A 13,886-nucleotide genomic window follows, 5' to 3' on the forward strand; every position below is an offset into this window, starting at 1 on the left:
TTTACGTGCCAGCTTTGCTAAACTTTTAACACACTTCGACCACCATTCCAGAAGACAATCTTCCATGCTGATAATTGGTCAAAAGTGGTATTGGTTGACTTTGTTCCTTTGTATTCTTCCTCTCAATCAGATACCACAAAGAGGAGGTTCATTTTCTTTTTTGGTGGTTTACCTTCTGTAGTTTATGCACCAGGCTACTAGTCGTGAGACTTCTGAGAAGAATAAGGTAAGATTTAATTTCCATATCTTGTCTCTCTTGGATTTTGGAAGGCACTTCAGATTCTTAAGCCTTGGGTGAAGTGCTTTCCTAAATTTAGCCATGTGAGATTGGCGCTTTCTTTGTGTTTAATTAAGTCTGCAGTTCTTAAACTGAATAACGTTTATTTGATCATCATCTGAGACAGCCATTACACAAAATAAATGGCATAATTCTAGTAAAACTAAGGAGCTCAGTTCCATTCCTGCAGGGGCCTAGAATGACGTTCAACTTTTGGAGTTTGTCAAAATTAGCAGGAGTGGGTACAGCTAGATTGTGCTTCTGAAGACCTAAAATGGCTGTGTTAGCGAATCTATTTCTAAGCAGTCGCTGAACCATCTGCAATGTGGAGTTCCATCTCGTTGAAACATCTTGTATAAGAGATTTTTGTTTCTGTCCATTTACGGTCTGTTGTATTTCTAGTTCCGCACTATTAGCTGGACTGTGTTTGAAATGGCCTGAGTTTTCTACATTTTGCCAGTAACTTTTTGAACCTGGCATCATAAGCACTACTGTGATCGATCGCTGTAGACTGTGAATGATGCATAGCACGTGTTCAAATGGCAAAAGATTGCTGCTTCTATCATACTGCATGCATTGTCGGTACTAATTGTTGTTACCTTGCCTTGTGTATCCCATTCTTTCGCAACATCCAAGAAATGCTCTGCACATTTTTCCGCATAGTGTCTCTCTTTGGTATAAAGACTGTAATGTCCAAGCAGCATCAATCAAATGTGCAGTGGTTCCAAGACAGTTGTGATTGCTTACGGAAGTCCAGTGATCATCAGACAATGCAACAACTGGTGCGTTATTCAGTAGCACTGACTTTGTAGTCTTTTCGTTGTTACATAGATCGTTTATTCATTATATGGAAGGCAAGGAATGAGACTGATTGGAAGATGCCATTTGAATAACATCTCTTAGTCCTGTACTACTTACAATGTTAATGGGTCTGCAGCCATCCACTTTGCCATAGCTTTAGTAATATTATCACATTTATACCAGGGTTAAGGACATATCCTCAGGGCTGGAGAGAAACTTGGAGTGGGAGGGGGAGGATCCAGTTGTCGTGGTCCACATAGGTACCAACGACATAGGTAGGACTAAGAGGTTCTGCTGAGGGAGTTTGAGCAGCTAGGGACTAAATTAAAAAGCAGAACCACAAAGGTGATAATCTCCAGATTATTACCTGAGCCACGAGCAAATTGGCATAGGGTAAATCAGATCAGAGATGAATGCATGGCTCAAAGATTGGTATGGGAAAAGTGGGTTTCAATTCATGGGACACTGGCACCAGTACTGGGGAAAAAGGGAGCTGTTCCGTTGGGACGGGCTTCAATTGAACCATGCTGTGACCAGTGTTCTGGCAAACCGAATAACTAGGGCGGTAGAGAAGGCTTTAAACTAAATAGAGGAGGGGAGGGCTCAGGTGGGGCGAAGTTTAGACTGATAAAGAGAAAAGACAAGGAAGTAGTACAGGAAAATGATGCGGGTAATGATAAACAGAGTGTGTCAGGAAGGGACGGATCGTACAAACATAAGAGTGCACTAGCAAATGGGGCCGGGGTTTTTTTTTTATTCGTTCATGGGATCTGGGCATCACTGGCGAGGCCGGCATTTATTGCCCATCCCTAATTGCCCTTGAGAAGGTGGTGGTGAGCTGCCTTCTTGAGCCGCTGCAGTCCGTGTGATGAAGGTTCTCCCACAGTGCAGTTAGGAAGGGAGTTCCAGGATTTTGACCCAGCGACGATGAAGGAACGGCGATATATTTCCAATTCGGGATGGTGTGTGACTTGGAGGGGAACGTGCAGGTGGTGTTGTTCCCATGTACCAGCTGCTCTTGTCCTTCTAGGTGGAAGAGGTCGTGGGTTTGGGAGGTGCTGTCGAAGAAGCCTTGGCGAGTTGCTGCAGTGCATCCTGTGGATGGTACACACTGCAGCCACTATGCGCCAGTGGTGAAAGGAGTGAATGTTTAGTGTGGTGGATGGGGTGCCAATCAAGTGGGCTGCTTTGTCCTGGATAGTGTTGAGCTTCTTGAGTGTTGTTGGAGCTGCACTCATCCAAGCAAGTGGAGAGTATTCCATCACACTCCTGACTTGTGCCTTGTAGATGGTGGAAAGGCTTTGGGGAGTCAGGAGGTGAGTCACTCGCTGCAGAATACCCAGCCTCTGACCTGCTCTTGTAGCCACAGTATTTATATGGCTGGTCCAGTTAAGTTTCTGGTCAATGGTGACCCCCAGGATGTTGATGGTGGGGAATTCGGCGATGGTAATGCCGTTGAATGTCAAGTGGAGGTGGTTAGATTCTCTCTTGTTGGAGATGGTCATTGCCTGGCACTCGTCTGGCGCGGATGTTACTTGCCACTTATCAGCCCAAGCCTGGATGTTGTCCAGGTCTTGCTGCATGCGGGCTCGGACTGCTTCATTATTTGAGGGGTTGCGAATGGAACTGAACACTGTGCAATCATCAGCGAACATCCCCATTTCTGACTTTATGATGGAGGGAAGGTCATTGATGAAGCAGCTGAAGATGGTTGGGCCTAGGACACTGCCCTGACGAACTCCTGCAGCAATGTCCTGAGGCTGAGATGATTGGCCTCCAACAACCACTACCATCTTCCTTTGTGCTAGGTATGACTCCAGCCACTGGAGAGTTTTCCCCCTAATTCCCATTGACTTCAATTTTGCTAGGGCTCCTTGGTGCCACACTCAGTCAAATGCTGCCTTGGTCAAGGGCAGTCACTCTCACCTCACCTCTGGAATTCAGCTATTTTGTCCATGTTTGGACCAAGGCTGTAATGAGGTCTGAAGCCGAGTGGTCCTGGCGGAACCCAAACTGAGCATCGGTGAGCAGGTTATTGGTGAGTAAGTGCCGCTTGATAGCACTGTCGACGACACCTTCCATCACTTTGTTGATGATTGAGATTGGACTGATGGGGCGGTAATTGGCCGGATTGGATTTGTCCTGCTTTTTGTGGACAGGTCATACCTGGGCAATTTTCCACATTGTCGGGTAGATGCCAGTGTTGTAGCTGTACTGGAACAGCTTGGCTAGAGGCGCGGCTAGTTCTGGAGCACAAGTTTTCAGCACTACAGCTGGAATGTTGTTGGGGCCTATAGCCTTTGCTGTATCCAGTGCACTCAGCCGTTTCTTGATATCACGTGGAGTGAATCAAATTGGCTGAAGATTGGCTTCTGTGATGGTGGGGCTATCGGGAGGAGGCTGAGATGGATCATCCACTCGACACTTCTGGCTGAAGATGGTTGCAAACGCTTCAGCCTTGTCTTTTGCACTCACGTGCGGGACTCCGCCATCATTGAGGATGGGGATGTTTGCAGAGCATCCTCCTCCCGTTAGTTGTTTAATTGTCCACCACCATTCACGACTGGATGTGGCAGGACTGCAGAGCTTTGATCTGATCCGTTGGTTGTGGAATCGCTTAGCTCTGTCTATAGCATGTTGCTTCCACTGTTTAGCATGCATGTAGTCCTGAGTTGTTGCTTCACCAGGTTGGCACCTCATTTTTAGGTACGCCTGGTGCTGCTCCTGGCATGCTCTTCTAAACTCCTCACTGAACCAGGGTTGATCCCCTGGCTTGTTCGTAATGGTAGAGTGAGGAATATGCCGGGCCATGAGGTTACAGATTGTGCTGGAATACAATTCTGCTGCTGCTGATGGCCCACAGTGCCTCATGGATGCCCAGTTTTGAACTGCTAGATCTGTTCTGAATCAATCCCATTTAGAACGGTGGTAGTGCCACACAATACGTTGGATGGTGTCCTCAGTGTGAAGACGGGACTTCATCTCCACGAGGACTATGCAGTGGTCGTTCCTACCAATACTGTGGAAATAGCATAGGCTCTGGCCACAATCTTTCAATCGTCCTTGGATATGGGAGTGATGCCAGAGGACTGGAGGGTTGCAAATGTTGCACCCCTGTTCAAGAAAGGGGAGAGGGATAAACCAGATAACTACAGACCAGTCAGCCTAACATCGGTGGTGGGGAAACTTTTAGAGACCATAATCCGAGACAAGATTAATTGTCACTTGGAAGAACATGGGTTAATAAATGAAAGCCAACACAGATTTGTTAAAGGCAATTTGTGTCTGACAAACTTGATTGAGTTCTTCAATGAAATAACTGAAAGGGTTGATGAAGGTCATGCAGTTGATATTGTGTATATGGAATTTCAAAAGGCATTCGATAAAGTGCCAAATAATAAACTGGTTAAAAGAGAAGGTTAAAAGGAAACTCAAAATTATGAAGGGTTTCGATAGAGTAGATAGGAAGAAACTGTTTCCACTGGCAGGAGGGTCGATAACCAGAGGACACATTTAAGATAATTGTCAAAAGAACCAGGGGGGAGATGAGGGAGAATTTTTTTTAAGCAGTGAGTTGTTATGATCTGAAATGCACTGCCTGAAGGGGTGGTGGAAGCAGTTTCAATAGTAACTTTCAAAAACAAATGGGAAATATACTTGAAACAAAAAAAATTGTTCTGGGGAAAGAGTTGGTAAGTGAGATTAATTGGATTGCTCTTTTGAAGAGCTGGCACAGGTATGTTGGGCTGAATGGCCTCCTTCTATGCTTGAATCATCTTTTGTGTCTTTTAATGCCTTCATTAACATTTAATTGAAAGCCTTAGCCTCTCCCAAATTAGACTTGATAATTTTGCCCAGAGCTGCGACTCTGCCACCAGAGAAGAAAGAGAGAGAGACTGGATCAGAGAGAAAGGGAGAGAGAGTTTGTTTTTCTTTGCTTAATGTTAGTTCAATTTTCACAGAAAAAAAACACCACTTAAATTTTGATGCCAACTAATTACCTCAGCTATACTTTTTGGTAAAGGTCAACGCAGACAGGCAGTTTCTTCCCCAAATCTAACTTTTCTTTAAAATAAACAAATTGAATTTTAAAAGCATCAAAGCCTCTTTAAGGAAGGTGAATGGAGGCGAGTTGGGAAACTGTCTGTGGGTGAGGGGATTGCATCGTCCACCCGCTGACCCTCTGGAAGGAAGTGAATGGGTGTGGGGGGAGTGCATGAAGGGCTAAGGTTGTGCTAGGTGACAGAAAAGCAAGGGTGTGTGGAAAATACAGGGATTTAGCAGGCATATTAATGGGAGTGAGGGGTGGGGGAAGCATGAGTGATTGCGGACATGGTGGAAAGGAAGCATGTGAGGGTTACATTTTCCCCACAAACTCCAACCCAAATGTAGCCATTGACGGCTTCATTCTCTGTCACACCATGCCATACCACCCACCACCTTCTACCCAAAGGAAAAAAAAGAAAAGACAGAGAGAAGCAGAAGTGAAAGAGAGAGATAGAGAAGCAGAAAGAGTTAATGGGAGAGAAGCAAAAAAGAGAAAGAGACAGAAACCAAAGAGGATAGACAGAAAGTAATAACAACAAGCAGGGACAGGTAAGAGGGTAACCATTCTGAGACTTCCTGTTTGGGAGCTAGACTAGTAATATCTTACATCTGCGTACATTCCCTGTGTTATTACGTTTATATTTATAACAGAACCTGCTTATATAAACTGTAATTACATCCTCCTGCCAGTGGTAGTGCTGTAGAGCCTCAGTTTTCTATCTTCCAGTTCCTTAACCTAGCGTTTCCCTTACTATTTTGGCTCCTGCCCCACAGTAGTGAAGGTGAGCACTCTTGCACCCCTCTATAAACATAAACATTAGATATTTGTTGATAACTTACAAAACATAAAACAAAGTTCAATAAATCACAAGTATAAAAATTATACTTAGATTGCGATAATCCACTCACATGACCAGGGAAGTCCCACGAAATGGCAATGACGTCGCTCCGACAAATGACCAATGGGCTGTGTGTGTGGAAAGTCATTGCCATTTCGTGGGACTTCCCCAGTCATGTGAGTGGATTATTGCAATCTAAGGCAGTGTCCCAAACTGCTACACATGTAGGGTGTAGGGAGCATGGCAAAAGTGTTCACCTTGGGACACACCTCAACATTGTTTTTTCTGAAAATATTTTATTTTTCCGACCTCTCCCTTTTGGAACCTTCCCCACAGTTTGGGAAACGTTGCCTTAGCCTGTACTGCAGAGAATCACCTCTGCTGCAATGAGATCTACTTCTCTGCTTCCCAAATTGCCATAAGTTTGGTCAAAGTATTATAGAAAAATAAGGTCAGAATGTATTAATTTTGAAATGTGGATTGAATTATTTCTGCACATTCTGGTCCAACTATCTACCATCCTCTAACCTCTTTCATCAAGGATATACTTGTCTCCATTTTCTGTATTTAACGGCATGGGTGGTCAACTATAAAATTAAAAAAATCACAAAAACATTAACTGTACCTTCAGTTGCCTCCTCACTCTATCTATAAAGAATTTCCAGCAGTTTTCTCTGGTATCCTGCAAACCCAGTAATTTAACTTCATTTCTCATGGCAGCGATAATATTTTCTATCTCGTCATCCTGAAATAGTCCTGGAATCTCACCAGATGCCAAAAGGTCATTAATAAGCACTAGAAACATCTCCTCTGCCACCTGGGAATCCGTCATCAGAAATACTGTTCCATGGTTTTTCACTCCAGCATTGATATACTGAGCACCAAGATCGGCCTAATTTAAGCAACAATATTAAAATAAATCAATTTTTATACCTCTTTTAACAGCTTATTACTTGTTAAGAACATAAGAAATAGGAGCAGGAGTAGGCCAATCGGCCCCTCGAGCCTGCTCCGCCATTCAATAAGATCATGGCTGATCGGATCCTAACCTCAAATCTAAAGAACACAAGTAGGAGCAGGACCCGGCCACTCAGCCCCTGGGCCCGCTCCACCACCCACAGGGCCTTGACTGATCCGAACTCAGCTTCAAGTCCAATTTCCTGCCCGCTCCCCGTAACCACTAATTCCCTTTACTTCTAGGAAACTGTCTATTTCTGTTTTAAATTTATTTAATGATGTAGCTCCCACAGCTTCCTGGGGCAGCAAATTCCACAGACCTACCACCCTCTGAGTGAAGAAGTTTCTCCTCATCTCAGTTTTGAAAGAGTAGCCCCTTATTCTAAGATTATGCCCCCTAGTTCTAGTTTCATCCATCCTTGGGAACATCCTTACCACATCCACCCGATCAAGCCCCTTCACAATCTTATATGTTTCAATAAGATCGCCTCTCATTCTTCTGAACTCCAATGAGTAGAGTCCCAATCTACTCAACCTCTCCTCATATGTCCACCCCCTCATCCCCGGGATTAGCCGAGTGAACCTTCTTTGTACTGCCTCGAGAGCAAGTATGTCTTTTCTTAAGTATGGACACCAAAACTGTATGCAGTATTCCAGGTGCGGTCTCGCCAATACCTTATATAACTGCAGCAATACCTCCCTGTTTTTATATTCTATCCCCCTAGCAATAAAAGCCAACATTCCATTTACTTTGATTCACCAATAAAATTATAATACTTTAGGTTATAAGAATAGAGAGATATTTTGGGGTTTGCCCAATTACTTGAGGGTAGTTAAAAACTTTGCTGATATGGCTGAACTTGCAAGGGCTGGGCAGAGGCTATGGGGAAAAAAATTCAATAGGAGCCGTTTTTGGGCGCAGGTAGCGTGATGTGTATTACCCCACACCCAATGGCCCCGGCTCAGGCAGAACACAAGTTTCGGCCCACCCGAGGACTTACCTGCAATCAGCATTCCATTCCAGGCCTTGCACGTGGAATCAATGCAATTTGCACTTTTCACCACCAGAGGGAGCTCAATCTCTTAAAGGGAGGATGTTTCTTAGAAATCTCTTAAAGGTAGCTGGTACCTGTTATTTGCTGAAAATAACAGTCCACTGTCTGCACGGAGTCTGAATGGAGATCAGACATCGCACACGTAAAACACAGATGCAGGTCCCATCCCTATGTTTACACACTGATGAGTTATGTTGAAACATTGAATAAAGGTTGCGGACTACTAAATCCCACATCATCCAATCTGCATGCCAAACCTCACCAACTGCCAATCTGAGTTGGTACCAGCGAGAGTGCTGATGCACTAGAGACCTTGGTGCAAGAGGTGGACAGGAGGAGGGACATCCTATATCCACAGGAGGAGGGGTTGGGGGGGGGGGGCGGGGGGCAAGAGGCCCTCCAGACATATATCCAAAAGGTGGTGGGAGGCAGCAGGGGACAAAGTCAATACCAGGCGCACATCATCATGAACATGGATGCAGTGCAGGAAGAAGTTCAATGCTTTGACATGAGTGATCAAGGTGAGTGAGGTCAACTGTCAAGTGGCGTCTCCTACCAACTGCACCACACACTACACCCCCATCCCCCACATACCAACAAACTCTTTCCATCAGTACTCAACTCTTCCAACCAGATGCTTCCTCTCACCCTTACACATTACCACAGCTTCAAGCCGCCCACCCACACTCACAGGCCACACACACTGGCAGCTATTCAACCATAACAGGCACATCACCCAGGCACACTTTTTTTTTATTCGTTCATGGGATGTGGGCGTCGCTGGAAAGGCCAGCATTTATTGTTCATCCCTAATTGCCCTTGAGAAGGTGGTGGTGAGCCGCCTTCTTGAACCGCTGCAGTCCGTGTGGTGAAGGTTCTCCCACAGTGCTGTTAAGGGAGTTCCAGGATTTTGACCCAGCGACGATGAAGGAACGGCGATATATTTCCAAGTCGGGATGGTGTGTGACTTGGAGGGGAACGTGCAGGTGGTGTTGTTCCCATGTGCCTGCTGCTCTTGTCCTTCTAGGTGGTAGAGGTCGCAGGTTTGGGAGGTGCTGTCGAGGAAGCCTTGGCGAGTTGCTGCAGTGCATCTCTGCAGGAGAAGGTGGCGCATATCAAGAGGCAGCAAGTGGCCGTGGTATTTAGCCCCTCGAGCCTGTTCTGCCATTCAATAAGATCATGGTGGACCTGTGACCAAACTCCATATGGCCTTAGCCCCAGATCCCTCAATACCCTTGGTTCACAGAAATCTATCAATCTCAGATTTAACTTTCACATGTGAGCTAGCATCAACTGCCGTCTGTAGAAGAGCGTTCCAAATGTCTCCCACCCTTTGTGTGTAGAAGCATTTCCTAGCTTCGCTCCTGCATGTCCTGGCTCTAAATGTTAGGCTATGTCCCCGCGTCCTAGTATTCAAGTGTAGGAGACCTCCAAAAACAGTTACAAATGTCTCGGCAGCTAGAAACAATAATCCAGCCACTAACCTGTAAATCCTGTATGGTCCCTTTATAAAGCGCCGGTGGGAGGTTCCTCCAGGCACTCTGAGACACATTCAGATGGTCAGGGTTAAGACTGTCCGTTGAGTTGAGCATTAAGTCCCAAAATGGTGTCTATCACTTTAAATCAGCATCACACACTGTTTGAAGCCATTTTCTGCCTACTTTACATGATTCCAGCGTTCGTTATCTGCGCCTGCGCTAACTCCTATACCAAGATGGCGTCCAGCACACGTCATGCTGGAAATGTGCATGTGCATCCAAGACGCCATCTTGGATGCTGGAGAGGCCGTGTTGCGCCGAAACAACAGGCGCTACACGGCCCAATTTATTATGCCCCTTATAGGACCGACAAGGATTTCACAACTAACATAGAAATAGAAATAGAAGCAAGAGTAGGCCATTCGGCCCTTCAGGCCTGCTCCACCATTCAAAATGATCATGGCTGATCGTCTAACTCAGTACCCTGTTCCCGCTTTTTCCCCATATCCCTTGATCCCTTTAGCATTAAGAAATATATCTATCTCCTTCTTGAATACATCTAATGACTTGGCCTCCATTGCCTTCTGTGGTAGAGAATTCACAGGTTCAACACCCTCTGAGTGAAGAAATTTCTCCTCATCTCGGTTCTAAATGGCATACCCCGTATCCTGAGACTGTGACCCCTGGTTCTGGACTCCCCAGCCATCGGGGACATCCTCCCTGCATCTAGTCTGTCTAGTCCTGTTAGAATTTTATATGTTTCGATGAGATCACTTCTCATTCTTCTAAACTCTAGTGAATATAAGACTAGTCGACCCAATCTCTCCTCATACGTCAGTCCTGCCATCCCAGGAATCAGTCTGGTAAACCTTTGTTGCACTCCCTCCATGGCAAGGACATCCTTCCTCAGATAAGGAGACCAAAACTGCACACAATACTCCAGATGTGGTCTCACCAAGGCCCTGTATAACTGCAGTAAGATATCCCTGCTCCTGTACTCAAATCCTTTTGCAATGAAGGCTAACATACCATTCACCTTCCTAACTGCTTGCTGCACCTGAATAAGGCTAGGATCTGGTGTATCTGGGACCCAGTCTTTTTCTGAACTGTTGCGCTGGGCTCTCACGAGAGTTATGGCTGAAGTCCAGAGGAACAGCCAAGTGAATTTAGCCCCACTGCTTGGTGGAATGGAAATTTGCAAATGTGTACATAATGACATTTTGACAAATAAGGTTGATGAGTTGCAGGCACAAGTTGCCACATGGGGTTATGATATAGTGGCAACAACGGAGACCTGGCTCAAACAAGGGCAGGAATGGGAACTTAATATTCCTATTTAGGAGAAATAGGGAAGGAAAGAAAGGAGGGGTATGGAAGTATTGAGAAAAGATACTGTTACAGCCCTGGATAGGTATGATGTGCTTGAGGGTTCAAATACTATTTGAATAGAATCTGTATGGTTAGAGTTAAGGAGCAGACGAGGGTCTATTACGCTGCTGGGTATATATTATAGACCATCAAATAGTGGGAAGGAGATGAAGGAGCAAATCTTCAGGCAAATTTCAGAAAGATGTAAAAACAATAGAGTAGTAATAATGGGGGATTTCAATTATCCTAATATAGAGTGGGGAAAAACAGTGTAAAGGGCAAGGAAGGAGAGGAATTCCTGAAATGTGTACAGGAGAACTTTCTTGATCAGTATTTTTCCAGCCCAATGAAGAAGGAGGCAGTGCTGGATCTAGTTCTGGGGCATGAAGTGGGGCAGGTAAAGTTTGTTTCAGTGAGAGAGCATTTGGGAAACAGTGATCTCAATATCATTAGGTTTAAAGTAATTATGGAAAAGGACAACAATCAAAGGTGAAGATACTCAAATGGAAGAGGGCTAATTTCAGTGAGTTGATAATGGATCTAGCCCAGGTGAATTGGAAAAAAAGATTGGCAGGTAAAATAGTAAGTGAGCAATGGGAGGCCTTCAAATAGGAGAGACCCAGTATATACTCAGCAGAATCTCTTGTTTGCTGCAATCTGCAGTTTTACTCTGCACCCAGCATCTGGGACATGCACATCCTGGGAGGTCATCCTGAGTGCTGTTTTTTTATTTTTATTTTCGGGGTGTGCGATGCTGGTAAGCCCACATTTATTGCCCATCCATAGTTGCCCTGAGAAGATGGTGATGGATCTTCTCCTTGAACCACTTCAGTCCTTGTGGTGATGGTGCTCCCATGATGGTGTTAGGTAGAGAACGCCAGGAATCCAGCAATGTTGAAGTGTCTAAGTCAGGATGGTGTGTGTCTTAAAGGGGAACTTGGAAGTGACCCCAGTAAATGGTATTAAGCAGGTTAAAGGCCACCTCGAGAGCTCCAGAACAAAACAAAAACTTTCCAAATCAACAATAGCAACAACTTGCATTTATATAGTGCTTTTAATGTAGGAAAACATCCCAAGGTACTTCACAGAGGCCTAGTCAAGCAAAATGGTTGCTGAGACAAGAAGATATTAGGAGCATGATCAAAATCTTGGCTAAACAGATGGGTTTTAAGGAGAGCTTACAGAAGGAGAGGGAGGTGGAGAGGCAGAGGGGTTTAGGGAGGGAATTCCAAAGCTTGAGCCTAGATGGCTGATGACACAGCCACCAATGGTGAAACGAAGAGAGGGGTGAAGCACAAAAGATAAGACTCAGAGGAATGAAGAGTTTGTGGGGGTGCTGTAGGGCTGAAGATTATAGAGATAGAGAGGGGTGAGGCCATGAAGATATTTAACACAAAGATGAGAATTTTAAACTTGAGGCATTGGTGGACTAATGCAGGTCAGCAAGGACTTGGTGTGGGATAGGTAACAGGCAGCAGAGATTTGGATGAGCTAAAGTTTACAGATGGTGGAGGGGGGATGCTGGCCAGGAAAACATAGGAATAGTCAAGCCTGGAGATGGGCTGAGGTAGGATAGAGGCGGCCGATGTTACCGAGATGGAAGTAGGTAGTCTTTGTATGGAGAGTGTACGGGGTTGAAATCTCAGCTAGTTGTTGAATAGGACACCAAGATTGTGAACAGTCTGTTTCAGCCTGAGTCAGAAACTGGGGAAGGGGATAGAATCAGTGGTGGGGTCAAAGATCATGGCTTCAGTCTGCCCAACGTTTAGTTGGAGGAAATTGCGACTCATTCAAGACTGAATATCGGACAAGCAGTCTTGACACACAGAGGCAGTGGAGGGTTCTGCATCCCAGCTCCAACGCGCCGGGTGGGAGGTAAAAATAATAAATGTTGGAAGCTGGACCGGAGCCCGGCTTCAACACGCCCACTTCCAGGTTTAACCCAGGCACGTCAGGATGCACACCCACAACCGAAACCTGGAAGTCCCATCCCCACTTAATGCCGGCAGTCAGCTTGTTAAAGGGGCAAAGTAGGTTCTTTAAACAGTTGAGCGACTTAATTTTTTGTGGATTCTGCTTCTCCTGCATGGGTTTCCCATGGCTTCTGAAACACAACACTGAAACGGAGGCGAGATGCAGCTGAAGCTCATTTGGTCCTTTAAACCTGTGATTGACACATCTCAATAAAAGGTGAGGTATTGCAGCTGTAAATTCTATGTAATTTGGCGGAACACAGTGTTGTACACGCGTATCGGTGGGGGCTGATTTTGTACGGGGAAGTGGGGTAATAATGTTTTAGTCTTTCACTGTTTGGATGTACATCAGTTCTGTCAGGCAAACATTTGGCTGCGAGTTTTTTGTATTTAGACTGAGAGTTCTTTGTTGAGACTAAGAATTCTTATGTTTAGATAAATTTACCAACATTTTGAAGCCTCTCAAACTGACAAGATTAGGATGGGGGCGCAATCGATCAGAGTACCTCTGAGGGGAGGAAAATCACCATCCGCAGCAGGCACGTTGTGCAGCTCTGGGAGTGCACAAGACAGAGGTGTGGAACAAAGACCTGGATAACAGCAGAGAGGGGACCAACAGAGGGGCCAATGTCGCAGGAGGCAATACCCACGTGAGAGGGTATACAGGCAGAGGTTGAGCTTCCTCGACCTCTCTGAGGAGCAGTGCCTACACAGGATTGAGTCAGCAGCTGGTCGCAGACATTTCCAGCCTCCTTCAGGAAAAGCTGCTCCCCGCTGGACCTGGTAGCCACGCACTGCCCTTGGCAGTAAAAGTAACCACTGTCCTCAATTTCTTTGCCTCTGGTTCAGCACATAAGTTTATAAGCAAGTGATGGATGGGCACCCGATTATGTTAACTTCCCCTCACCAGCCAGAATGAGTGGGCAGTGGGTTTCGCCTCTCTGGCTAGCTTCCCACGGGTGCAGGGCATAATCGATTGCACACACGTGGCAATCCAAGGACCACCACATGAGCCAGGAGTACTCATTAACCGCAAGGGCTATCAATGCCTAGCTGGTGCGTGACCACAACAAATGATTTCTGCAGATGTG

General features: G+C 45.5%; 1 protein-coding gene across 1 annotated transcript in view; it reads right to left on the minus strand.

Annotated features, from left to right (window-relative positions):
• LOC137341448 (dynein axonemal heavy chain 17-like) overlaps positions 1-13,886 on the minus strand; it is a 574,489-nt gene that overhangs the window by 129,422 nt on the left and 431,181 nt on the right. Inside the window, exon 54 of the mRNA XM_068004561.1 lies at positions 6,590-6,856. Within this exon, the coding sequence (XP_067860662.1) occupies positions 6,590-6,856 (267 nt within the window). The remainder of the gene's footprint in view (positions 1-6,589; positions 6,857-13,886) is intronic.

This window comes from Heptranchias perlo, chromosome 23 (assembly GCF_035084215.1).
Source record: "Heptranchias perlo isolate sHepPer1 chromosome 23, sHepPer1.hap1, whole genome shotgun sequence".
In the NCBI taxonomy this organism is placed as follows: domain Eukaryota; kingdom Metazoa; phylum Chordata; class Chondrichthyes; order Hexanchiformes; family Hexanchidae; genus Heptranchias; species Heptranchias perlo.